This window comes from Candoia aspera, chromosome 2, assembly GCF_035149785.1.
Source record: "Candoia aspera isolate rCanAsp1 chromosome 2, rCanAsp1.hap2, whole genome shotgun sequence".
NCBI classification, from domain to species: domain Eukaryota; kingdom Metazoa; phylum Chordata; class Lepidosauria; order Squamata; family Boidae; genus Candoia; species Candoia aspera.
In genome coordinates, this window is record NC_086154.1 from 46,375,525 (window position 1) to 46,397,670 (window position 22,146).

Genomic DNA, 22,146 nt, shown 5'->3' on the forward strand with positions numbered 1-22,146 from the left:
TGTTTTTGAATGGCCGCTGCTCATAGCACAGTGATGAGTGGGAAGGTGAGGCATCTCTTCTTGCAAGCCACAGCCTTTTGGATCTGTGTAAACTCCTAGGATAGTTCTCATTAGTCTTCTTCTCTTTTGCAAGCTTATCAAGGGAGTGCAACCCTCAATAAAAGAAAGATAGCCCAACTTTGGTTTTATATTTCCCAACATCCAGCCAACTAAAGATGTGTATATGTATCTGTATGTATCTGAATCTGAATCTGAATATGTGTATGTGTGTATACACACACACACTTGTGGTCCTTGTTGACAACTATTGCTGTTGTCTTTGCTGTAACAGAATGAAGCATATACTGACTTTTTGGTATTCTTTGGCTTTCTCAATTATCCAGCGTACATCAGCAATAACGTCTCATGTTCCTCGGCCTTTTCTAAAGCCAGCTTGAACATCTGGCATCTCTTTTTGCATGTATGGCTCTAATCTGCATTGGATGATCCTAAGCATTATTTTGCTGGCATGTGAAATTAAGGATATTGTACGATAGTTTGCACACTCTGTTAAGTCTCCTTTTTTTTTTTGGCATTGGAATTTGACCTCTTCCAATCAGTTGGCCACTCTGTCCTTCTCCAGATTTGCTGGCATAGCTTGGTTAGAACCTTTACTGAACCTTCTTCAGTTGCTTGCCATATTTCAGTGTGTCTTTCATCAGTTCCTCTAGCCTTCCGACTTGGTGATGATTGGAGTGCTGGTCTAACTTCATCTTCTAGTACTAGTGGTTCTTGTAAGTAGGGAATATGTCCTAAGGTATCCTGGATGCTGACATCTCTGTTTTACAGTGTTTCAGTATACTCCTTCCATCTTAGTCTGATCTCTTTTGAACTGTTTACTGTCTGTCCATTGGCATCCTTTAGCATACCAATTCGAGGTTGGAAACTCCTTCTGAGTTCAGAGAGCTTTTGAAAGACTTTCCTTGTTTTTCCATGTCTCTTTCCATCTTCAGTGTCTTTACAGATGTTGTAATACTGCTCCTTATCTCTTCTAACAGTTCTTTGTGAAAAAATGAATGCAGCTAGAGCAGGACAACAGTCCAATCTTGCTAGAGGGTTATGAGCTATGGTCATTGGTGTGAGAATAGACATGAATTGGGCTTCTTATCTTATAATCAGTTTATGTATGAGTTGCTGCAGATTAGACACGTCCTTTTATCAGTCCCAGAATTAAAAGCAAAAGAAAAGAAAAAAGTGAAATCCCTAGTACAACCTTGACACCCAAAAACTGATTTTTAAAAGCAAAAGCAAAAAATAAAGTATGTTTTGTTTCTGGCTACAAAAACATTGCCCATCCTGACTTAATTATTTAATGGCAGACATCCAATCTGCCACTGTATTTTAAGCAGAAAGAAAATGACAATGTAAAAGGAAAATCTACATTGGTTTGCTATGAATCATTCTGTTTTTTAAAAATAGGTTATTTATAACTCTTGTCATAATACGTATATGGAATTCAATATCAGTGGAGTCTATTAGGAGCCAGAAGCTGAAGAGCAACCCTGATAAAGTTATCAAAATACAACACTTCCAGTAAAAAGGTATTTATTACAACTTCTAGTGTAGCTAAACCACAAGACAGACTATGTTTTAAAGTTAAATTCTAAGCAAGCAAGCAAACAAACAAAGAAAAAAGGAACATCTTTTCAAAGCATGAGAAACAGTAGTGCAAAAAAATATAACAATTAAGTGAAGACATACTGTATATGCTAATAAAGGGTTTAGGTCATTGAGAATATATCTGAAAATTGTGGATTTGGCTTGATTATTGGCTTAAATATCAATTATGATGTGGATTATTGCAACCAGTCCAGCTGGAAATAGATACCCATTATGACCCAATTTACTAATTTCAGTAAAAACCCACTCTATTGGGGAGAATGAAATGATAACATTTTATACTGTGCAATTTTAGGTAGCAGTTAAAGGGACTGTGATATTTTGTAATGTTCTCCTACATCAAAAACAACATGCTCCTTCTATGTGAAAAATGTGCACATCAGAGAAAGCATAGTGCATCTATTTCCATAATGTGCTACTTCTCTACTTGCAACTCTGATGAATCTAAAAACAATATGATGACATGTAAACTGCCTTTCCATTAACCCTACTATTTGGGAATAATTCAGTAAGTGGAGAGGCTAGGCATTAGGCAACATAGTTCATTATTTCCTTTAGAATTAAAACTTCTAGAAGTATGATTAAAACATTAATTTTATGGGCAGGTAATAATAATATACAATATACTATCTCATTATATTCAAGGTGGATGGACTCAGTTATTGTAGTGATGAGTGGACCATTGGAAGATCTGAAAGACCAGGTCAGGGACAGATAGTCATGGAGAAAATCTATCTATGTGGTCACTAAGAGTCAACAATGACTTGATGGTACATAATCAATCCCTTAATCATTTTCTTATATAAATTTTCTGACTAAATAAATTTGTACCAATGTACTGATTTCGGGATTAGATTCTGCATTCAGTAACATCTTCCAAAGTAAAAAGGCAAAATTGCACTCAAATTGAACAAAAGTGTGCATGTGAAATGTTATCTTTATGTCAGGCACACATGGATAAAAGGGCAAGGTCTTTGGACATATGAAACTCCATTTATCTAGTAGAAATTCCAAGTGAGGCAACAGAGCTGGCTAAAGACACTGCTCCGGCTGAGGGAAAGAACAGGATGGTGCCTTTTTCTTTAAGTACAAAACCTGATTGGCTACAAAGGCAGCAGGCTGGCTTAGGGTCACAGGGCAGGTCATGTAACTCAGAGTTCTCTAACTCCTTCCATTGTCACCTCCCAACATCTGCTTCTGGAGACAGTTGCTGCATTTTGATATTCACAGAGCTGACCCTGTACACACCAGTACTGTACATTTCATTCATTTTAGTGGGATGCTTGCCCCCAAAACCTTTCGCAAACCAGACTTCTATTTACATTCTGATTTCAACTCCTGCATTTTTCCCAGAAATAATAATGACATAATTCATACATACTTTGGTTTTTACAATTTTGCAACAAAAGCCCCACCTCTTGTTTTGTATGCATTGTCTCAGTAAATTGTAGTCAAGTCTACTGAAATTGAGTGATTTCAGTGAAGGTAAGAAGAATCAGATGTTTTGTTTATTGCTAACTGTGACTCATGCTGACTCTCCAGGGCCTTAAGCACAGGTCTTCAGCTTTCTAACTGTCTGCTATTTGATGCTTCTCATTGGAAACATTAGGAATACTTCATGCAAAGCATGTGGGCTAAAGCCCCTTCCTCTATTCAGGCATGAATATCCAGGCATGACCAGAGAAATTCAAGGCATGAAAAACTTACTTTCTAAGACCTGGTATTAAAATTCCAGTCCAAGAAGGAAGGAACAAACATGGGGACTAGATGCTTCTAGAAGAGACATGTTCTGCCTTTCCTGGTTGATCAGGACTAGCACAAAGGCAAAACCATGCTGTAAATGACCAAATTCCTCACCAAATCCAGTCACAGGCTTGAATGGAAAATCCTTATCCCAAGAGCTGGCATAGCAACAAGTTCCAGTGCCTGAGAGGAATTCTTTCCTAATGCATGAAATAAGTTCCCAGGAGAACAAGAAGAATCAGTGACTCAGAGATGCAGAACAAAAGCTCCTTGGCCACAGTCAGGTCTCAGTTTCTCCAAACTTGACTCTCAAGGAAAAGGCATTTTCAGCTTCCAGTTTCTAAGCATTTACACTTGGTAATGGTTCACGTCTTCTCTGGATTCATAATAGTGGTGAATCATACCTCATTAACCAACACAGTGTAGTAAGTCATTTGGAAGATGTAAGCCTGTTTTCTGCTCCCTGGGTTACATGTTAGTGTTGTCATCAACCTACAGAGATGGAGATTGAGCATCTCAAATTAGCTCTACATATTTTCCATGCAAGGTATCCATGTCTGTACATGTTCATGAGACAAAACACCAAGAAAAAACTACCCAAGACATAGATCCTCTCTTTTACATCCTCCTTTCCATAGAAGATCACATTCCTAGTAGTTTACTAGTTCTAAACACAAAATACCCAAACATAATGTTAATCCCAATTGCTAGGGGAATGCACATATAGCAATCCTTATAGTACCTAAGGAGAAATCAAAGCATTCCTTAGAAGAACTCAATATGATTAGTCCTGCTTTACAGGGGAGTCTGAGAAATAATGGCTTGTCTCATCCAGTCTAGTGAGTTCATAACAAGAGTCACTGGCCTATACATTAGCCAGTTTGGTGTAATGTAGTTTTGTACGCTGTCCAGAGTCCACTGGAGTTGGGCAGCCAATACATTTAAATAAATAAATAATAATAATAATAAATGGTTAAGGCACCAGGCTAGGAACTGGGAGACTGTGAGTTCTAGTTCTACCTTAGGCCTGAAGCCAGCTGGGTGACTTTGGGCCAGTCACTTTCTCTCAGCCCTAGGAAGAAGGCAATGCTAAACCACTTCTGAAAATCTTGCCAAGAAAACTTCAGGGACTAGTCCAGGCAGTTGCCAGGAATTAACACAGACTCAAAGGTGTGTACACACATACAAACCGTTAGCCCTATCTTGATGCAATGGTTTTTAAAAATGTATTTTAAACTATATTAAATTAGGAAGAGACATTATTATTTGGCATGGAGAGGGAAAATCTTCTTAACACATGAGTTAGGATTTTCCCTTTACAGATCTATGTAAAGAGTGAGTATCAACTCTTCTTTGGTCTAGAGAAGACCAAAGGGTACTGATGCTGGAATGGAAATACAATGAGATAATCAAGGAAAGTGAATAGTTCAGCCCTGCTGTTCCAAGGTATGTACCTGGTTTCAAAATAGCACCAAGGCAGTCTGCTAAACCTGCACGATCCCTGTGAGGAGTAGGTTTTCTGAGTCATTAAGAAAAAGACTAACTGCTTACACTGTCAATTTGTTGCATGCTCTGTTCTCGGTTCCTGGTGATATAGGTAATTGCATCATGCACTGATGCAAAAAGGTGGTTCTTGGTGATTGTTTCACTGAAAAAATTGCCTCTTTCCAGCTGGGTAATGACAGAGCCTGTGGAGAGAAGAACAGTAAATTGCCTGACATGACCATACTGGGGCATCTCTACTATTCATGGTGGGAACACTAGTGATGAACCAAGTCAATCTCACATCTAGCTTTCAAACAGGTCTGGAAAGAACAAGATTGGGGAAAGCTATTTGCCCATTTTAATAAGACCAGGTGAGAACATTGTCTTTGTGAATTTGCTGCTTGTTTTTCTAGCTAGCAGATCCATGCAACTGGTTTCAAGACTGGGAACTGTGACCTCCTTAATGTTTTACTTTCTTTCCTTGATCTAAATTACCTCCAGTTGTTACTATATACAGTACTTCCCCATCCTGGTACCTTATCGTTGCATTGAACTACTATTCTCATAATTTCTAACAAATGTGGCACAATACAACTGCAGGCCACAGGCTGGGAGAGGCAGTGCTATTAGCCTGGTGGGTGGCATGCTGTGGGGAGACACATTTATCCTTCTTGCTTTAGCAGAAATCACTGGGGTCAAGAGTTATAGTTCAGAAAAAGGCTGATTTTTCCCAGGATATCCTTATGGGACTCTTAAATAGTATCAAAATATGAGATATTTTGGCCCATCATATCTGGGCTGCAAAGATAAGCACTAAATGGCAATAAAGAACATTTCTATAACTTTACTGCCACCTGATGGCTTTTTTACATTTGTAGCCCAGATACGGTAGGCCTGGTAGTTTGGCCTTTTGCAATGGCATGCTGAAACTCACACCTGGACTGACACACAAGAGCCAGGGCCTGAAGCTGAAAGAGGAACATTTGATTCAAGGTACATTGAATCTACTCTCTCAGATAATGGCTCATCTACTGCAGTTTGGCTGATCATGACTTCCCGGGCCTCTCTTACCATGGCAACCAGCAAGAAACACATCCACTTCAATCTCCTGGAAATCTTTAAATATCTGTAGAAGGCAACAAAGCAAAAACAGCAGAGTTGAAATGTAAGGCATGTATTTGCCCAGCTGGCTAATTTAGGCTAGGGTAAGAAAACTGCTAATGGAGTTTTCCCTTAGCGTGGAACAATCCAGATGTTTTGGAGTTTGACTCCCATTATCCCCAGAGAGCATGCTAAAGGAAGTTAAGGTCCATCCTAATGGAAGGGGGCACAGTTGAAAAGGATTTACTAGAAAGTTATTTCACAAAACTCATATTATCTCCCTCTATTTGTTCTTTCAATCCTGTTAAGTTTAGTGAAGCAGCAGTGGCCATGAACAATCCGCCACGGGAAAGAGCCTTATTTCTGAAAAGCTGAGGAAATAAATGCTTTCTTGTCATTTGGGGTCTTTGCCAACCATTTCAGTTACAAAAATGACAGGCAGAAAGTGTGTCCGCAAATGTATGCCAGGGAGAGCGACCAAGTGAGAGAAATTGATTTAACTGATCAGAAAGATGCAGGAGAGCCATTATTATGAGGTCAGAAATCACAGTGAACTGAAAACCCTCTTAACACCAGGATTTGGCTAGAGAACCTCAATGTTTTTTAACATTTTGTTCATATAGCAAATGGGTATTATGTTCAAGAAATCTCAAGATCTCTATGATCTTTAAGGGCTAGTGGGAACATCTCACATTTTTTAGATGGGGAATTAATAGGGATAGGCAGAAGGTGGTAAGAGATTAAAAACAATTTTGCCAGCACAGTGACTTTACAGCAAGGAGTCAAAGTGTTTTTCTTGGAGAATACCACATGGGAATAATATATCCTTATTTCTAGACATTCTTGGTTCAGAGAGAAAATGCTCCTTTTACAATTTTTTCCCCCCAAACAAACATGAGAGGTGGGCTTTTCATCAGAATCCCAGCAAGAAAAGGAAGCAGTGAAATCCATGCTTCATGTGGACAGTGGCTATTATTCTCTGCCTCTCCCTCCTACAAGGTCTGTGGGCCTTTCCTGCCAAATGGGGCACAGCCACATATCTGAAGGCTCTCCTTTTCCTGCTTTCTCGCCATCCCTTACATTTTTTAAGGTCTTTATAGAGACGGTGTCCACAAAGGTGACAGAAGTGAAGTCCAGAATGAATGAATGGATACAAGGCTTTTCCAGTCCCAGAGCATTTAAACTGGCTTTGCCACAAGACTGTGGCTGGATGTGATATGGGGGTTCCCAAGCCTTCACAGTGCCATTGGTCTCAGTAACTGCTATGCCTTCCTCTGGTTCCTGCAAGAAAGAAGAGACAGAGTTGATTATGTGGAGGGACTTCTCAGGCTGTCTTTGCTCATAGAGTATATCTGGAGGGTGAGAGGTATGGGCTGAGTTCTGCTGGAAACTGGAACTCCCTTTCTCTGGACAGATCATATGTTGGGTTCTCACATCTTACTTTAGAACCCAGAAAAATGTTTGGAACATCAAAGGAGTCAGACGCTAGTTTTTCGAGGTGATGAACAAGGACATAGGGAATATGCAATTTTCCTCAGTAAAAAAATATGAAGAAAATGGGTGAAAGAAACAAGTGTAAGGCAGTAATATCTCCCTTCTCTATTTATCTTAGCTGGTAGTGGTCGTATCATGTTGAAGGTACTGACATGAAAAGTTCAGGGTATCCTCGTAAAAAACATCGCAGTACTTTTTGGCACTTGAGAGCAATAAAATATTTGTGTGTTTGTGTGTGCGTGTTTTTGTGTGCATATGTGCGCGCAGAGGTACAATGTCACAGATCTGCATATTTTGTCAGAATGCATCTGTCAAATGTCCAAAAGGTAGATTTCTTGAAACTTATTGTGGATAGATTGCATACCTGTTGGATTTCTAACTGCACAAATAACACTGTATATGAACAGGAACTGCTTAGAATAATGAAAATTACAGTAGGACCATACAAATCAGTGAGAAATCCATTTGTGGGAAGGGATTGTAGGTGGACTGTGGATCAGCTGAATTTCTATTTGTAGAGTTAGTACTCTAAGTAGAAATTTGCCTTGTACAGGTAAACTAAGTATAATTTCATCAGGTGCCTCTCTGTGAATTGAATGGAATAGCTGAACCTCCTTAATCTCTGCCTGGAGACTTCCCTCTCAACCCAGGTCTGATCTGAAATCTCAGATCTTTGAAAAGGCTGGAGGAAGTGACACTTGTAAATATGGAGGAAGTGACACTTGTAAATATGAAGCTCAGCAGTCTTACCACTTTTGTTGCACGGTGATTAAGCATTTAATCTCTACTTTGCTGAGTTTTGAAGCCAAAGGTACTCATTTACAGACAAATATATAAATGCAGTATACAAGTGGGTTTATTCAAGTAGAGTAATGTCTTAAATGCAGTTGTTGTCTCCACCTTCTCTTTTTAAAATGATTGTAAATGGTACAATACCTGTGACTTTGCATCCATCTCTACATCCACAAATCCAGGGTTGTTTTCTCCAGATTCTTGAGCAATTTTCTGTTATCAAAAACAAGAGAAAAACATACATCACGATGATCACAAAACTCTTTCTTCGTATGACATTTTAAGAAACATAGAAAAAAAAATTGGATCAAAAAGTGGCATGGCAGAAGGAAAAATGACAAAAGCTATGTCTTAATTGTATGGGAAAGATGTTATGTTGGTGCCATGCCATGGTATGGTAGCTTATTGAACAAGCCAGAGTTAAAACAAGCCAGAGTTTAGTACACTATGTGAACCTGGCCAAATAATAGTTTGATGCCCAAAGCTGGAGGAAAACCTTGTTTTTCTGCAGATAAACGGTGGATGTAGAACTGATAGGGATATTGATTTTAGTTAAACATGACTCTTAACTCTTAACAAAACAGAAAGTTGCAATCCTGTAGAACTCTGAGCAAAAGTGTTTTTAATATCATGTATGAAAATGCAGTGATCCAGCAATACAATCCAGCCAGCCATCATCTCTAGCTCTGTGTGAGTCTAGTTGGGAATAATGGGAGTACAGTATATGAAACATCTGGAGGTCTCCCCATTGGTGAAGGTTAGTCTGATCCCCTTCTTCCTTTTTTGATTATCTATAGATAAACCAGATCCAGATATCTTCATGGAAAATATTCTGTTTGGAATTTAGAAGAAGAAAAAGATGCTACTCAGAGAGTGTACCTTGGCTTCTTTCTTGTCTTTCTTTTGCTTCTTCTTTAGAGCCTTCTTCTTCTTTTCAATGAGGCGGTTCACATCAATGCCACACTATAAAAAAGATACGTATTTACATCCCAGGAACTAATGGACAGCTGCCAGTTTTCTGGGTATGGTCAAAAAGTCAAGATGGCAGACACAATGGTGTGGTTGAACCTCTGCCTGTTTTGGATGTGCCTTGCACATGCAACACTCAACATCTTGACTTTTTTGATCATACCCTGCTGACATTCCTGAAAGACACCAAAAGCCGTTTTACTCATTTTCACTTCACTAGGCTTCTTAACATGCAGAAGCTTTGGATAAGGGGTGCACTGAGAAGATCTCATCCAAAGTATAATTTAATATTTGAAATAATCAGATTGATTGATATCTGGTAAGAAAACTTTCACTAAAATATATTCACAAGAGTTATTTTGTGCTTTCTCCCCATACTTCTGTTTACTGGGCCACTAAGGTCAATGGGTAAAAAACGATGATGGGAAAAAATATTGACATGAAGTACAAAAAGAAAGTGGGTAGGGAAGGGGCACACATTAACAGATTATTTATTTTACTAATTGTGTATTTACTCAGTACTCAGGGCCGCAACTAGGGGGAGCAACCGGGACGTGTGCCCCGGGCGCCGTGCTGATGGGGCGCCAAAATGAGTGCTGGGGAGGTGCCAAAATGAGTGCTGGGGGGGCACCAAAATGGGCACAGAATCCATGTTTGCCCCGGGTGACACAGACCCTAGTTGTGGCCCTGTCAGTACTCATTGATTCTTTTACTCAAGAGTCCAGAACTGACAGCCTTTTTGGAGAGAAAAGGCTATCCATGCCAGGTAGCCACATGATTAGATTATGCCATTGTAAGGGTCTGCCTTTAGGACAGTCTAGAAATAGAATTTATTTCAAAACAAAACAGCAAGGCTACTGATTGGCATCAGTCACTGATTAAGAAGATGGTTGGTCCATGATGAAGAATTTTATTAGCTTTTGACCAATTTCTGAATTCAGGGAGCTACTATCAATATACTATTAAAACTCTTGTGTCTGTTTTTCTGTTTGTAACCTTCAATTGGGTGAAAAAGTGCAGCACAGGGCAACAATTTTTGAAGCAAGGTACCTTAAATGGACCAACTTAAAGAATGCACCCAAAATCTGGGGCCCATTACTCCCATGGGATTGATATTTGGCAAAGTTGTGGTTGTTTCAGAACTATCATGCCTTCTGATTACACTTTCCAGAAACCCGTAGGTTGCATGGTACAAGGAAGATGGGAGGGGTGTTAAGGTTTCCCTACTAACAGATTAAGCTACTTTTATACCTAATCATTTGGCTGGGTGAAAAGGTTGCAAGTGATTGTCTCCTCTCACGTGCTTCATGCAAAATAGCCTGGGGGGAGGACCTGCCCGGACTTGTCTTCTCACTTCTTCTTTTTCTCTCTGCCGGCATGTAGCAAGCCAGGTAGCTCTCAATGAGAGCTAAGTCCTTTAAATATGTTTTTGCTTTTGTTTTTGCTTTCTGTAAATAAATTATTTTTATAGAAATGCTTGGTGTGTGACTTTTTTGACCTCTCCTGGGCTAAAGGCTTTCCCAGCATCTGCAACAGGTTATGTGCCCAGTAAACAACGCAGTAAAACCCAGAAAGAAAAGAGAGATCAACTCCACACCTCATGCACAATTTAAAGGCAGGTAGCAAAGACCTGTGAAGATTTTCTTTGGAGCCACCTGGAGATTTTCCAGCAACTGCCGGTCTGCAGGACTTAGAAGCTAGCTGAGGTGACTTGCAAAAGAAGGAAGAAGCCATGGCTACCTCCCAGCCCTCAGTGATGCCTCTGGAGCGCCTATCAGAGACCAACTATTTGAATTGGGCCCTGAAGATGGAGATGTATCTTCGCAGAGAGGATCTTTGGCTGCAAATTGGTGAACAAAGCCCCCAAAATCCCAGTGCTGAATGGCTGAGACAGGATGAGCGGGCTAGAGCCACCATTATCTTGGGAGTTGAGGACAATCAGCTAGTCCACGTGCGAGGCATGCAGTCTGCAAAGCAACTTTGGGACGCTTTGAGAGACTTATATGTAAAGGCAACAGCAGGGAGTAAAGTTACTCTGACGAAAAAGCTGTACAGAGCCTACCTTGCAGAAGGAGATAGCCTTCCTGAGCACCTGCATTTTATTCAGCAGCTGTTTGTTGAGTTGCAGGAGAGAGGAATGGAATTTACACCTCTCACAAAATCCTATATCCTCCTGTCCTCACTGAATGCAACGTGGGACACGCTGATTTGTACCCTGGAGGCTATGCCTGAAGCAGACCTCACCCCATCGTATGTTACACAGCGCTTACTCGCTGAATGGGAGAAGAGAGAGGAAAGATCCCCCCCCATCTCTTCTGGAAAGCTGCAAGACCAGAAAATGAGGGAAAAGAAGGGAAAGGAACCTGAGGGCACAGCGCTAGCAAGCCAGAGATGCTTCACTTGTGGTTCAGCTGGACATTTGCAAAGAGACTGTGCCATGAGACCCAAGAGTAGAAAGACAGAGCAGAAGAACACAAGGGCAACACAGAAGAAGGCTCTTCAGACAACCCAGATTGCACAGGTTGCTGAGAAGGGTAATTCTGATGTATGGGTGTTAGATTCTGGGGCCAGTTGTCATTTATGTAATTGTAAAAGCTCTTTTGTGTCACTGTCTAAAACTGAAAGACAAAGTGTATCTTTGGCTGATGGGTCTGTGACCAAAATTATGGGACAAGGTGACTTGTATTTATCCTGCTTAGGAGAAACTGTAAAAGGTGTGTTGTATGTGCCAAATTTACAATCAAACCTTTTATCTGTGGCACAATTGGCTGCAACAGGGTATATCATAACATTTAAGAAAAATGGTTGTGAGATACGTAAAAATGGGAAATTGTGTGCTACTGGTATGTTAAAAGACTCCTTGTACATTGTGCAAAATGCAAGGAAGCCAAGCTGCAAGGCTGCAGTTGGCAACACACCATATCATGACCAATGTGTACATTTGATGCACAGGAAATTTGGTCATGCTAATATCAAGTATATAGCACAAATGCCACAGCTGTGTGCTGACCTAAAGATAAAACCCTGTGATAAATACTTAGATTGTGTAGTTTGCAAAGAATGCAAAACACTGAAAGCTCCTGTGAGTAAGCACAGTGACAGAGTTACAACTAGACCTTTGGAAATTGTACACTCTGACATTATTGGTCCTTTTGCTCCAAGTCTTGGACAAGCAAGGTATGCAATGACCATCATTGATGATTTCTCAAGATACACATTTATCTACATCTTAAAACATAAAGATGAGGCATTTGAGAAATTTAAAAGTTTTGTGACATGGGCAAATGGAAAATTCCCTAGGCCTGTATCTGCACTCCAATGTGATAGAGGAGGAGAATACCTTTCTCACAAATTCAGAAGGCTCCTAGTGGAAAAAGGGATAGAACAAATTCTTTCTAACCCGTACACCCCTCAGCAAAATGGTGTTGCTGAAAGAAAGGGCAGAACCTTGCAAAATGCGATGGAATGCATGTTAAAAGATTCACGATTATGTTTTACGTTCTGGGGAGAAGCTTTATCGACTGCTTGTTATGTTCAGAACAGGTTGTATAACTCTATGATTCAGGACACTCCATTCCATTTGTTTTATGGTGTGAAACCAAAGGTAAGCCATCTTAGAGTGTTTGGTAGCACTGCATGGGTTCACATTCCAAAACAGCAGAGAAGGAAAGGAGGCCCCACAACAAAGAAAGCCATCTTTGTTGGCTATGAACAAAGCCAGAGGAGCTACAGGTTCATAATGGGAGAGAAATTAATAATTAGCAAAAGCGCTTCTTTTGCTGAACAAAACTGGGGGAGATTAAATTCTAGCTCTCCAGTTGAACTGACCACCACAAGAGAACAGCAAGGACTTGCTGATGGTGATCTTTTGCCTGATGACATTCAACCAGAAAAGCAAACTGAAGATCTGTCTGATGAGACAGATGCTGCTCAGGAAAGTGATAGGAGTCAAAATTTAAGCCCTGTATTACCTCGCAGATCTCAGAGGAGTAATAAAGGCGTTCCTCCATCACGTTTTCAGGCTGAAACAGTAAAGGCTTTTCACATATTCACAGAACCTGAGTCTTTAGAACAAGTGAATGCTTTACCACCTGAGATTGCACAAAATTGGCATTCTGCCATGCAACAGGAATTAGCATCCTTGAAAGAAAATAAAACATGGAAACTGGTAAATCTACCTCCCAATGAACGCTGTCTGGGTTGTAGGTGGGTTTTCAAACTGAAAAGGGATGCTGATGGCAAAATCCAAAAATATAAAGCAAGGTTGGTTGCAAAAGGGTTCACTCAAAGGAAAGATTTAGACTTTGACAAGACTTTTGCACCAGTTACTAAAGGTGAATCAATTAGATTACTGTTAAAAGTTGCTGCACTCAAGGGAATGTCAGTTAACCACTATGACATTCAAACTGCATTTCTCTATGGTGATTTAGACCACAGATTATACATGCAGCAACCCCCTGGCTATGAAAAAGGGGAGAATCTAGTCTGTGAACTGCAGAAGTCAATCTATGGGTTAAAACAAGCTGCTAGATCCTGGAACCAAAAAGTAGATGAAAAACTGCAGAATTTTGGTTTTGAAAAAGGAAAAGCAGATCCCTGTGTATATATGAAGGAGGACAAACAAGGCTGTATGTATCTGTGCATTTATGTTGATGATTTGCTGCTGTTCACATCAACAGAAAAACAAAGGCTTGATTTTGAAGCCTGCATGAAAAGCCATTTCATATTAAAAAGCCTTGGAGTTGTGACCAATTACCTAGGTTTGGAAAAACACAGGAAGAAAAATGGTAACTTTCTGTTAAACCAAAGGGGAGATAATGGTAATGTGAATGGAAAGACATATAAAGTCAGAGAAGATTGGTTTGCATCTTAATCTGTAGTGTAAAAAGGGGAGTGTTAAGGTTTCCCTACTAACAGATTAAGCTACTTTTATACCTAATCATTTGGCTGGGTGAAAAGGTTGCAAGTGATTGTCTCCTCTCACGTGCTTCATGCAAAATAGCCTGGGGGGAGGACCTGCCCGGACTTGTCTTCTCACTTCTTCTTTTTCTCTCTGCCGGCATGTAGCAAGCCAGGTAGCTCTCAATGAGAGCTAAGTCCTTTAAATATGTTTTTGCTTTTGTTTTTGCTTTCTGTAAATAAATTATTTTTATAGAAATGCTTGGTGTGTGACTTTTTTGACCTCTCCTGGGCTAAAGGCTTTCCCAGCATCTGCAACAAGGGGTGTATCTCTGCCTTCTTTCCTGCCTCCCTCTGGCTCTGTGCCCAATCAGCTGGTGACAAGGCCCAACGGGCAAGTGGCGATTGGATGCTTTGGAACTGAGGCTGAAATCTGAAAGCTCTTAACGGTGGTGGGCAGCTGGGGAAGGATGAGGGAGGGACCTGGATGCCTGCTGATGAGGTAGGGCTGGCTGGGAGGCACCAGAGGTTGATGGGTGAGCCCTCTTCCTCCCTGGAGGGAGGGGCCTCTTGGGGACGCACTGGGAGGGGGAGCAGGGGTGCAGGTTTCCTCATGGTCCGTGGCTCCCTTTGTTCCCCCTCCCGCCAGCAAAGAGGCAGGCAGTTCCACCAGTCAGCTGAGGAGGTTTCTGACTCTCCCTGCCAGCTTCCCACAAGCAAAGTCAATGGGGAAGCCAGCAGGAAGTCACAAGTTGCTCATGCTCCCATTGCATTTTTGCCCACCCATGGTCATTCTGTATCTCTGTTTAGCTAAGAAAATATCTCTGGAAGGATGACCCAAAGGGTCACAGGTTGTCTAATTTACTTCTAAAGCCTTATACAGCCTGGGACATGGTGGGGGGGAATGTCTTTTCTTATGTCCACTTGTCCTCACGCACAAAGATCTTCCTCAGAGGCTGTCCTCTGGGTGCCTGGAAATGTGGCAGAAGGTTCTGGGGAATGAGAAGGTTTGTGGGGAGGATGGCTCTGCCTGTGAAATTCTCATTATCTCTCATGCAGTAGACAAACACCATTTTGTTTTCTCCAGCTTTTGACATCTCACACATTCCATTCATTCAGCAGTATTATTTTATTTTTATTATCAGTTATGCACTACTTTGGAAATTTTAAATGAGAAGATGGTATGCCAATGTTTAAAACAGTTTTCAAAGCAGACATAGTAAACTCCAATTTCATCAGAAAAGCAAAATTGAGACAGCTGGGCAATTTAAGTTCCTATACATTTTTCCTAGTCTGAATCATCAATTGAAAGCGTGTCTTAGTCTAAAGGAGGAAATATACTTATATATTCCCCCCTGGAAAATTAATAGCAATTTTGATGTGCCTGAGTGTGGATTTAGATAAGAAATGCAAGTTGACCCCTGCCCTGCCTTCAACACCGCTGCTCTAATTCAGAGCCTTTCGTCATTTCATAACAGCTTTATATTCGGTATAAAAATGCATGAAGTGAAGCAACTCTTTTTTCCCTGAGCAAGGATGAAGGTCAAGGGTTAATTAACAGGAGCACTACCATGCAGAAGTTGAAAGAGTATCTGTTCCTGATTCCTTCTAAATGGAATACAGCCCAAAGCCATTTTATAGCCCATAAATTGGCATGAGCGAGAAACCAAGCAAATAATAAGAGCAAACTCTAAGATTTCTCACCTTTTTCTTAAGGGCCTCTGCATACAGTTCAGCATTAGCAAAATAGATAGTAGCAGAAGAGTGGAAAATTTTCACACCTGGTATTTCCTTAGCCTGGAGGGGGGAAAAAGGAACCCATATGTTACGCAAACATGAAAAGAGGGTTAATATGGGGCTAATGTAGGCCAGAATAAATGGAGCTTGATCAGGAACTCCATCTGTTTGGTTTTTTTAAAGAAAATTCAGGAACATTAGGATACTTGTAAAATAGGATCTAAAGATGGTGGGAGTTGATAAGTCTCCCCCAATTGAGTCATGGTGGTTCCAGTCCTGACTGGGCCATTGTGGTTCAGAATATATTTATTTTTTTCACATAATAAGGGAGAAAAGACTGGCAAGGGGCCAGCCTCCACAAACGAAGCAGAAATACTGGACAAGATGGTTGCTTTTGATGTAAGCACAGCAGCTTTACTGATCATTCTCAGTTGTTTGGCTGGGCAAATAATTTCCTAGGGATCATAGGCAGGCTGTGTCAGCTGTATCAATTAAGTGCAACATAATACCTGTAATTCTTGGACAGAGCATGTTCCCCAGAGGAAGCACAAGCACAGTACTGAATTTTGCCATCTGAAGGGACCCTCTAATGGGGCCTTCTCGGTGGTGGCCCATGTTTGGGAACAGCTCCCCCCCCCCGCCCCCCGCAATCTGGACTACTTCCTCCCTGCTGGATTTTCATAGGACTGGAAAATCCTGGCTATTTAATAAGTCCTTTGGGAGGTGTTACTTAGCCCTGCCCCTGGTTGGTGGTGTCTTTATTATAATATTGTTTTTGTTGCTGGTTTTTAAAATTGTCTTTAATGCATTGTCTTGTAAGCTGCTCAGAGCCAGCCTGGACATAAAAAGCTTAGCAATAAATAAATACCTTTTTCTATGCAGTTCCCCACAGCTACCTCTTTTAAATCAGTTTCATGACACACTTACTTTATGATACTCAGCAATGTCTTTGTAAATTCCTGTGGTGGATACTTGTCCCAGAATTGAATAATGAGGCCTTAGTGAAGATAGTAAGAGAGAAAAAAGGTTAGCAAGGGCTCCAGTTAGCCTTCATTATAGGTCTTTCATGACATCTACCATCTGGAATTCTTTGAAAAAGAAGCTGCTTGGTCCATATAGTTATATATTGAAGTTCCTTTATTGGACCATGTGACTATGTAGTAATTATTTAGGTAAATAATTAAAGGTTGGATCTTCTTGTAGGTGAACATGCCAGCCAGGTATGATGGCCCTTTTGAACGTTAACCATGAGCTTCATATATTGCAATGATATATACTCTGATTATGCAGAAAGAATGGCTTACTCCTTAGATCTGTTCAGTTAGCTCGGGGATTAGTTTAGACTAAGCATATAGATGTGATTAAATAGCTAAGTCCCAATACTTTGGTTCCATATACAAATACAAGGTTTTTTTTTTTTTGGTTTATTGTAATAGCAGTGTTTTGATCTAATTATTTATGTCCTGAAATTAGCAGTTACACCAATAGTGAGGTGGAACCTGTCTTATGTTTGACGCTGCTGAACTTCACCTCCCAGCACCTCCAGGAAGAATGGCCAATGGTGAGGGATCTGAGAGGCGTAATTCAGTAACTCTGAAGGCCTGCAGTTTCCCATGCTTGTCTTCAGCTAACACGCTCTGATGAAAAATATTTTTTATTATTTGCCTTACTTTTAGGACATTTCTGCCTCTTGTTTTCTTAATATAATCTCATCTTTGAATCAACCACCCCGAATCTTTTGAAATAGGGCAGGATATAACTGTTATATACTTCCCCTACTATAAAAGTCTAGTAAAAAGTAATCCCCAAATCTATATTCCCTTCCTCTCTCTAGCTAGTGTAATACTCACATCTGAGTCCGGAAGATGACAGTGAAGAGTGAAAATGTCACGGCTGCTGCCAGTCCCAAGTCAAGATTCAAGAGTAGCGTGGCGACAAAAGTTACAAGCCAGATAAGCTAGAGGTAGGAGGATGAGAGAATAACAACAGTACTGAAGGCATGACTGGAATTGCCATTCAGTTTTCAAAGAGGGAGACGTTCAGTACCATAGTCAACTTTCTGAGTTATTTCAGCAAATGTGCATTGGTGCAGAAGGGCATCCCCCTGCAGCAGGCCAGTGGCCCTGCCTAGCCTTGTCGAGTTATCCAAGAAGTAGGAAGGAGTTGATTTACACCAGGTGGGTTACTGGGGGTGCAAAGGTGCCTTGTAATAATCCTATAGGACACTGTTATTGTTCTATTTTAGATATCCTAGTTATGGTATATATAAATATGGGGGGTGGGGAAGCAAAACATACAGCATAATAAATAACATGGAGCTAGAAGCACTTCAGCAAAGATTTTAAAATGGCACGAGTTACCATTCTCCAGGGAATCCTGGAACCTTCTCTGTAGAAGGCAGCAGAACAGCGATGTGAAGCGGTCAGTCGGTGCCTCGAAAATGCAAATTATCTTGCAGTGAGATTACTGCAACACCCTCTTCCTGGGGCTTCCTCTGTTGGAAGCTTCAGTTGGCAAAAACTGTACTAGCCAATTTGCCAGCCAGAGGGAACAGATCCAGCCATTTAACACCAATACTGCAGTTGCTGCATGGTTGCTGATTTACTTCCAGAACAATTCACAGTGGCGGTTATTAGTGTTAAAGCTCTACACAACTGGATCCTGGGCGTTTGCAGGACTGTCTGTCTTGACAGGATTTGACCTGCCTTGGGCATTCTTGTTGAGAAGGCCTGCTGAGGGTTCCTGCCCCATGTGAGGTGGGTGTGATGGGGGCCTGAAAAAGTACCTTTTCAGATATTACCCCCTGCTTTGGAATATCTTCATCATGCTTGCCATCCTTTTTTTCTTTACTTTTTATGTTTTATTGTTCTTTGATTGTTGTGAGCCGCCCAGAGTTGTTGGGAGTCGGGCAGCACACATGTTTAATAAATCATCATCATTATCATTTGAGGCTGTTACACATAATTTCCTAATGGCAAAGAGATTTGACACGTTCCGTACTATGGGAGGCAAGATGATGACCATCATCATCGTGATCTTGCCTCCCATAGTCCAGAACGTGTCAAATCTCCTTGCTGTTAGGAAATTATGTGTAACAGCCTCAAATATATGGAAGTAAAAATGATTTATAATTTATGGATTAAATAAAGTAATTAAGTATCAATCAGGACATGAAGGCTCCTATATTTGAATGTCCTTTAATTATTACATGGTTTTAATCTCCCCATAAATTAAAAAAGTAGTACATCTGGAAAACAAGTTCTAGCATAGCATTTTTCTAAAGCACACTCAGACTTTTTTGGTCCAGCATCTTCACAACCATTACAGGTAGATGGCCTCCCAAACATTCTCCTCTACTTGAGAATAAAACTGTATGTTCCACATGGCATTTCTTGCTGCACCCTATAAGCAAGGATCCTTCTCTTAGACACAGTGGAAGGCACTGTTGGAGGTTTTGGCAAATCCAGCATGCCTCATGTAAATTAAGTCGTCCCACAAGGCAATTCTGAGGAAGCTGTTTGTTTGCCACTCCCACTTCCTCTCTCTCTCTCTCTTCCATCTTGTCCACCCAAGGGGAGGCAGCTTGGATGCTGCTCTCTTCATCAGGGCCATGTGCTTGGGCCTTGATGAGGGATTCTGCCCCTTTCTTTCACACACCTCTTGGCAGCTGTAGGGCTGAGAGTTTAGGGCAAAGTATGTAATTAGAAAGAAAAGAAGAACAAAGGAACTTTATCTTTTCCACCAAGATGGATGTAGCAGAAGCAACAACGAATAAAGTCAGTAAGCTTCTTTTTACTTCTTAACCCAATGTGTCTAAGCGTGTGATTCTTTATACTTGGGAGGGCTGAGTGTGTAAGAGCCATAACCTGTGTTTCTCTGGCATGCTCACTGAAGCTATCTAAGATAATTTTCTGTGCCAGCTTCTAAGCTGTGTTATAAGCTCTGCTCCATTTCAGTGGTTGTAGCAGGCTGCTGAATTGGCTTCAGGCACTATCTAGGTTAGCAATATTGGAGGGGTGGGTGGAAATCAGTTTTTTGCTTGCTTGTTTGTTTATCCATCTACTTGTTTCTGTCTGGAAAAGAGGCATCATTAACCGAAGAAGGAAAACAACTAGGGATACCCCGCTTTCAGTAAATATTTAAACCTGCAATTCTCCCAGTTCGACTGAGTGAATTTCATTAAAAATATTGTTGAAAAATTTGCACAGTTCTATTGGAATTTTTTCCCAGGTGTCCCTTACACAGTACTGTTATTCTTTGCTGCTTCTGAGTGCAAGGACTGCATCATGTGTCCCTGCTGAACACATAATTTAGATTAGCTTCTAGTACATAGCAGAATTTATGGCAATCCATCACATTCTTCCTGCCCTCTTGGGTCTTCTTGAAGTCTTCTCCTACTTACCAGGTCGATAAAATTAGATCTCCAAAGTGCAGGAATATATTCAAACTGTTTGAACATGCCTTTCAAGTTGACAATAACAATGGCAGCTAAGACAGCCTAAAAGAAAATGGAAAAGATACTATTTGAAAATATCTAGAGTAGGCAGTTTTAATTCATGTAATGGGTAAGCACAGAAGAACCTTCACATACATATAGACCTTTTCTGGAATAATGTAAACCCTACAAAGAGGTTGATATTACCACTGTATTTGGAGGATGTTTCCTTCAATATGTGCTGTACCTCAATGGTGTTTTTTTTTTAAAAAAAAAACCAGCCTAATTTTGGAACATACTTTGGGTAATTCTCGGAAAAGCTCTCCAATCTTCAAAATGATTGCTAGGATGATGAGAGAGGAGACGACTGTAGCCACCTGCAGAATAGAAAACAGGGAACAACAGAATACAAATCAGGCAGCAGGAAGCAGGAAAATAATCCTAAATTTAATTTCCTTCCAGTTTTACCTTGTTACCAGGTTTTAAAGACACCAGGTGGTAGCACTTGGCTGACTTTGGGCCCCAAAACTAAGCAGGGTCAGGCCTGGTTATTACATGGATGGGAGACCACAAAAAGTTTGGAGTTGTAAAAAGAGAAAAAAGAACCTGTGTAACTACTGACTGGTCAGCTTGATGCTGACACTGAGCAAAACTCTGGAACAGATGATTAGATAGTCTGAACATTTAGAAAACAATGTCTTGCTTGGCAGGAGTCTCCAACATGGGTTTATCAAGAACAAGTCATGCCCATCCAACATGATCTCCTTTTTTGATAGAGAGACCAGTTTAGGAGATTGCAGTGGAACAGTGTCCTCTGATGTCAGCGAAGTATTTGACAAAGTCTCCCATGAGATTTTAGTAAAGTAGGCTGGACTATGCTACCATTAGATGGATACAGAGCTGACTGAACAATTGTACTCAATAAGCATATGTTAGTGATTTTGTATCAAGCTAGAAGGAAGTGTCAAGTGGTGTACTGCAGGCTCCAGGCCCTATGCTGACCTGTGTATTTAAAAATGAGTTATGAAGAGATTAAAAAATGATTATAAAATTTGCAGAAGATGCAAAGATAGGGAGAATAGCAAGCACTTTAGGAGATGATATGGGAGATTCTTGACAAGTTGGAACACTGTGTAGAAAGATGAGTATCAACAAACTCAAATACAAAGTCCTACATTTGGGTAGGAAGTATCTAAGGGATGAATATTGGATGGAGGGATCATACTTGGCAGTGCTACATGCAGAAAGGATCTGGATGTATCACAATCTGAATATAAGCAAATAGTGTGATGTAGCTGCAAACACGTGCGCACACACACACACACACACACCGATCCTAGGCTGCATCAGTGTAATGTCAAAATGAAGAGAAGTCACTCTTCTCTACTCTGTTTTGGAGAGAACATAAGCTAGAATATTTTGGATGGAATATTGGCATCTGCTCTGAGAATACTGCATCCACTGCTGGGCACTGCATTTTAGAAGGGATATTGACAACTGAAGTGAGTCTAAAGGAAAGCAACCATGATGATAAAGGTCTTGAAAAAGGAATGGTTGCAGGCACTAGGTATATTTAGTCTGGAGAAAAGAAGACAGCAAAAGGAGTTCAAGTATCAGAAGAGTTCCCATATAGAATACAGGGCAGAATTGTTCAGAGATGTTCCTTAAGACAAGAGAAGAAATAATGAGTTTAAAATGCAAGGAAATAGATTTTAGCTGGACATCAGGAAAAAATTCCTATGAGTAAGAGCTGTTCAAGAGTGGAATAGACTGACTCGAGAGGCGGTAGACTCTCCTTTGCTAGGGATGCTTAACAGGGGCTAGATGGCCGA

General features: G+C 40.6%; 1 protein-coding gene across 1 annotated transcript in view; it reads right to left on the reverse strand.

The window, feature by feature from the left end:
- Positions 1–3,174: 3,174 nt before the first annotated feature.
- The window catches only part of SLC26A6 (solute carrier family 26 member 6), a 34,664-nt gene continuing 15,692 nt past the window's right edge, over positions 3,175–22,146 (reverse strand). Inside the window, exons 11-22 of the mRNA XM_063291722.1 lie at positions 20,614–20,691; positions 20,282–20,377; positions 17,730–17,836; positions 16,807–16,876; positions 15,847–15,939; positions 9,154–9,237; positions 8,771–8,779; positions 8,419–8,487; positions 7,069–7,269; positions 5,959–6,013; positions 4,954–5,090; positions 3,175–3,894 (exon numbers count right to left, since the gene is read on the reverse strand). Of these exons, the coding sequence (XP_063147792.1) occupies positions 3,871–3,894; positions 4,954–5,090; positions 5,959–6,013; positions 7,069–7,269; positions 8,419–8,487; positions 8,771–8,779; positions 9,154–9,237; positions 15,847–15,939; positions 16,807–16,876; positions 17,730–17,836; positions 20,282–20,377; positions 20,614–20,691 (1,023 nt within the window). The 3' untranslated portion in view covers positions 3,175–3,870. The remainder of the gene's footprint in view (positions 3,895–4,953; positions 5,091–5,958; positions 6,014–7,068; positions 7,270–8,418; positions 8,488–8,770; positions 8,780–9,153; positions 9,238–15,846; positions 15,940–16,806; positions 16,877–17,729; positions 17,837–20,281; positions 20,378–20,613; positions 20,692–22,146) is intronic.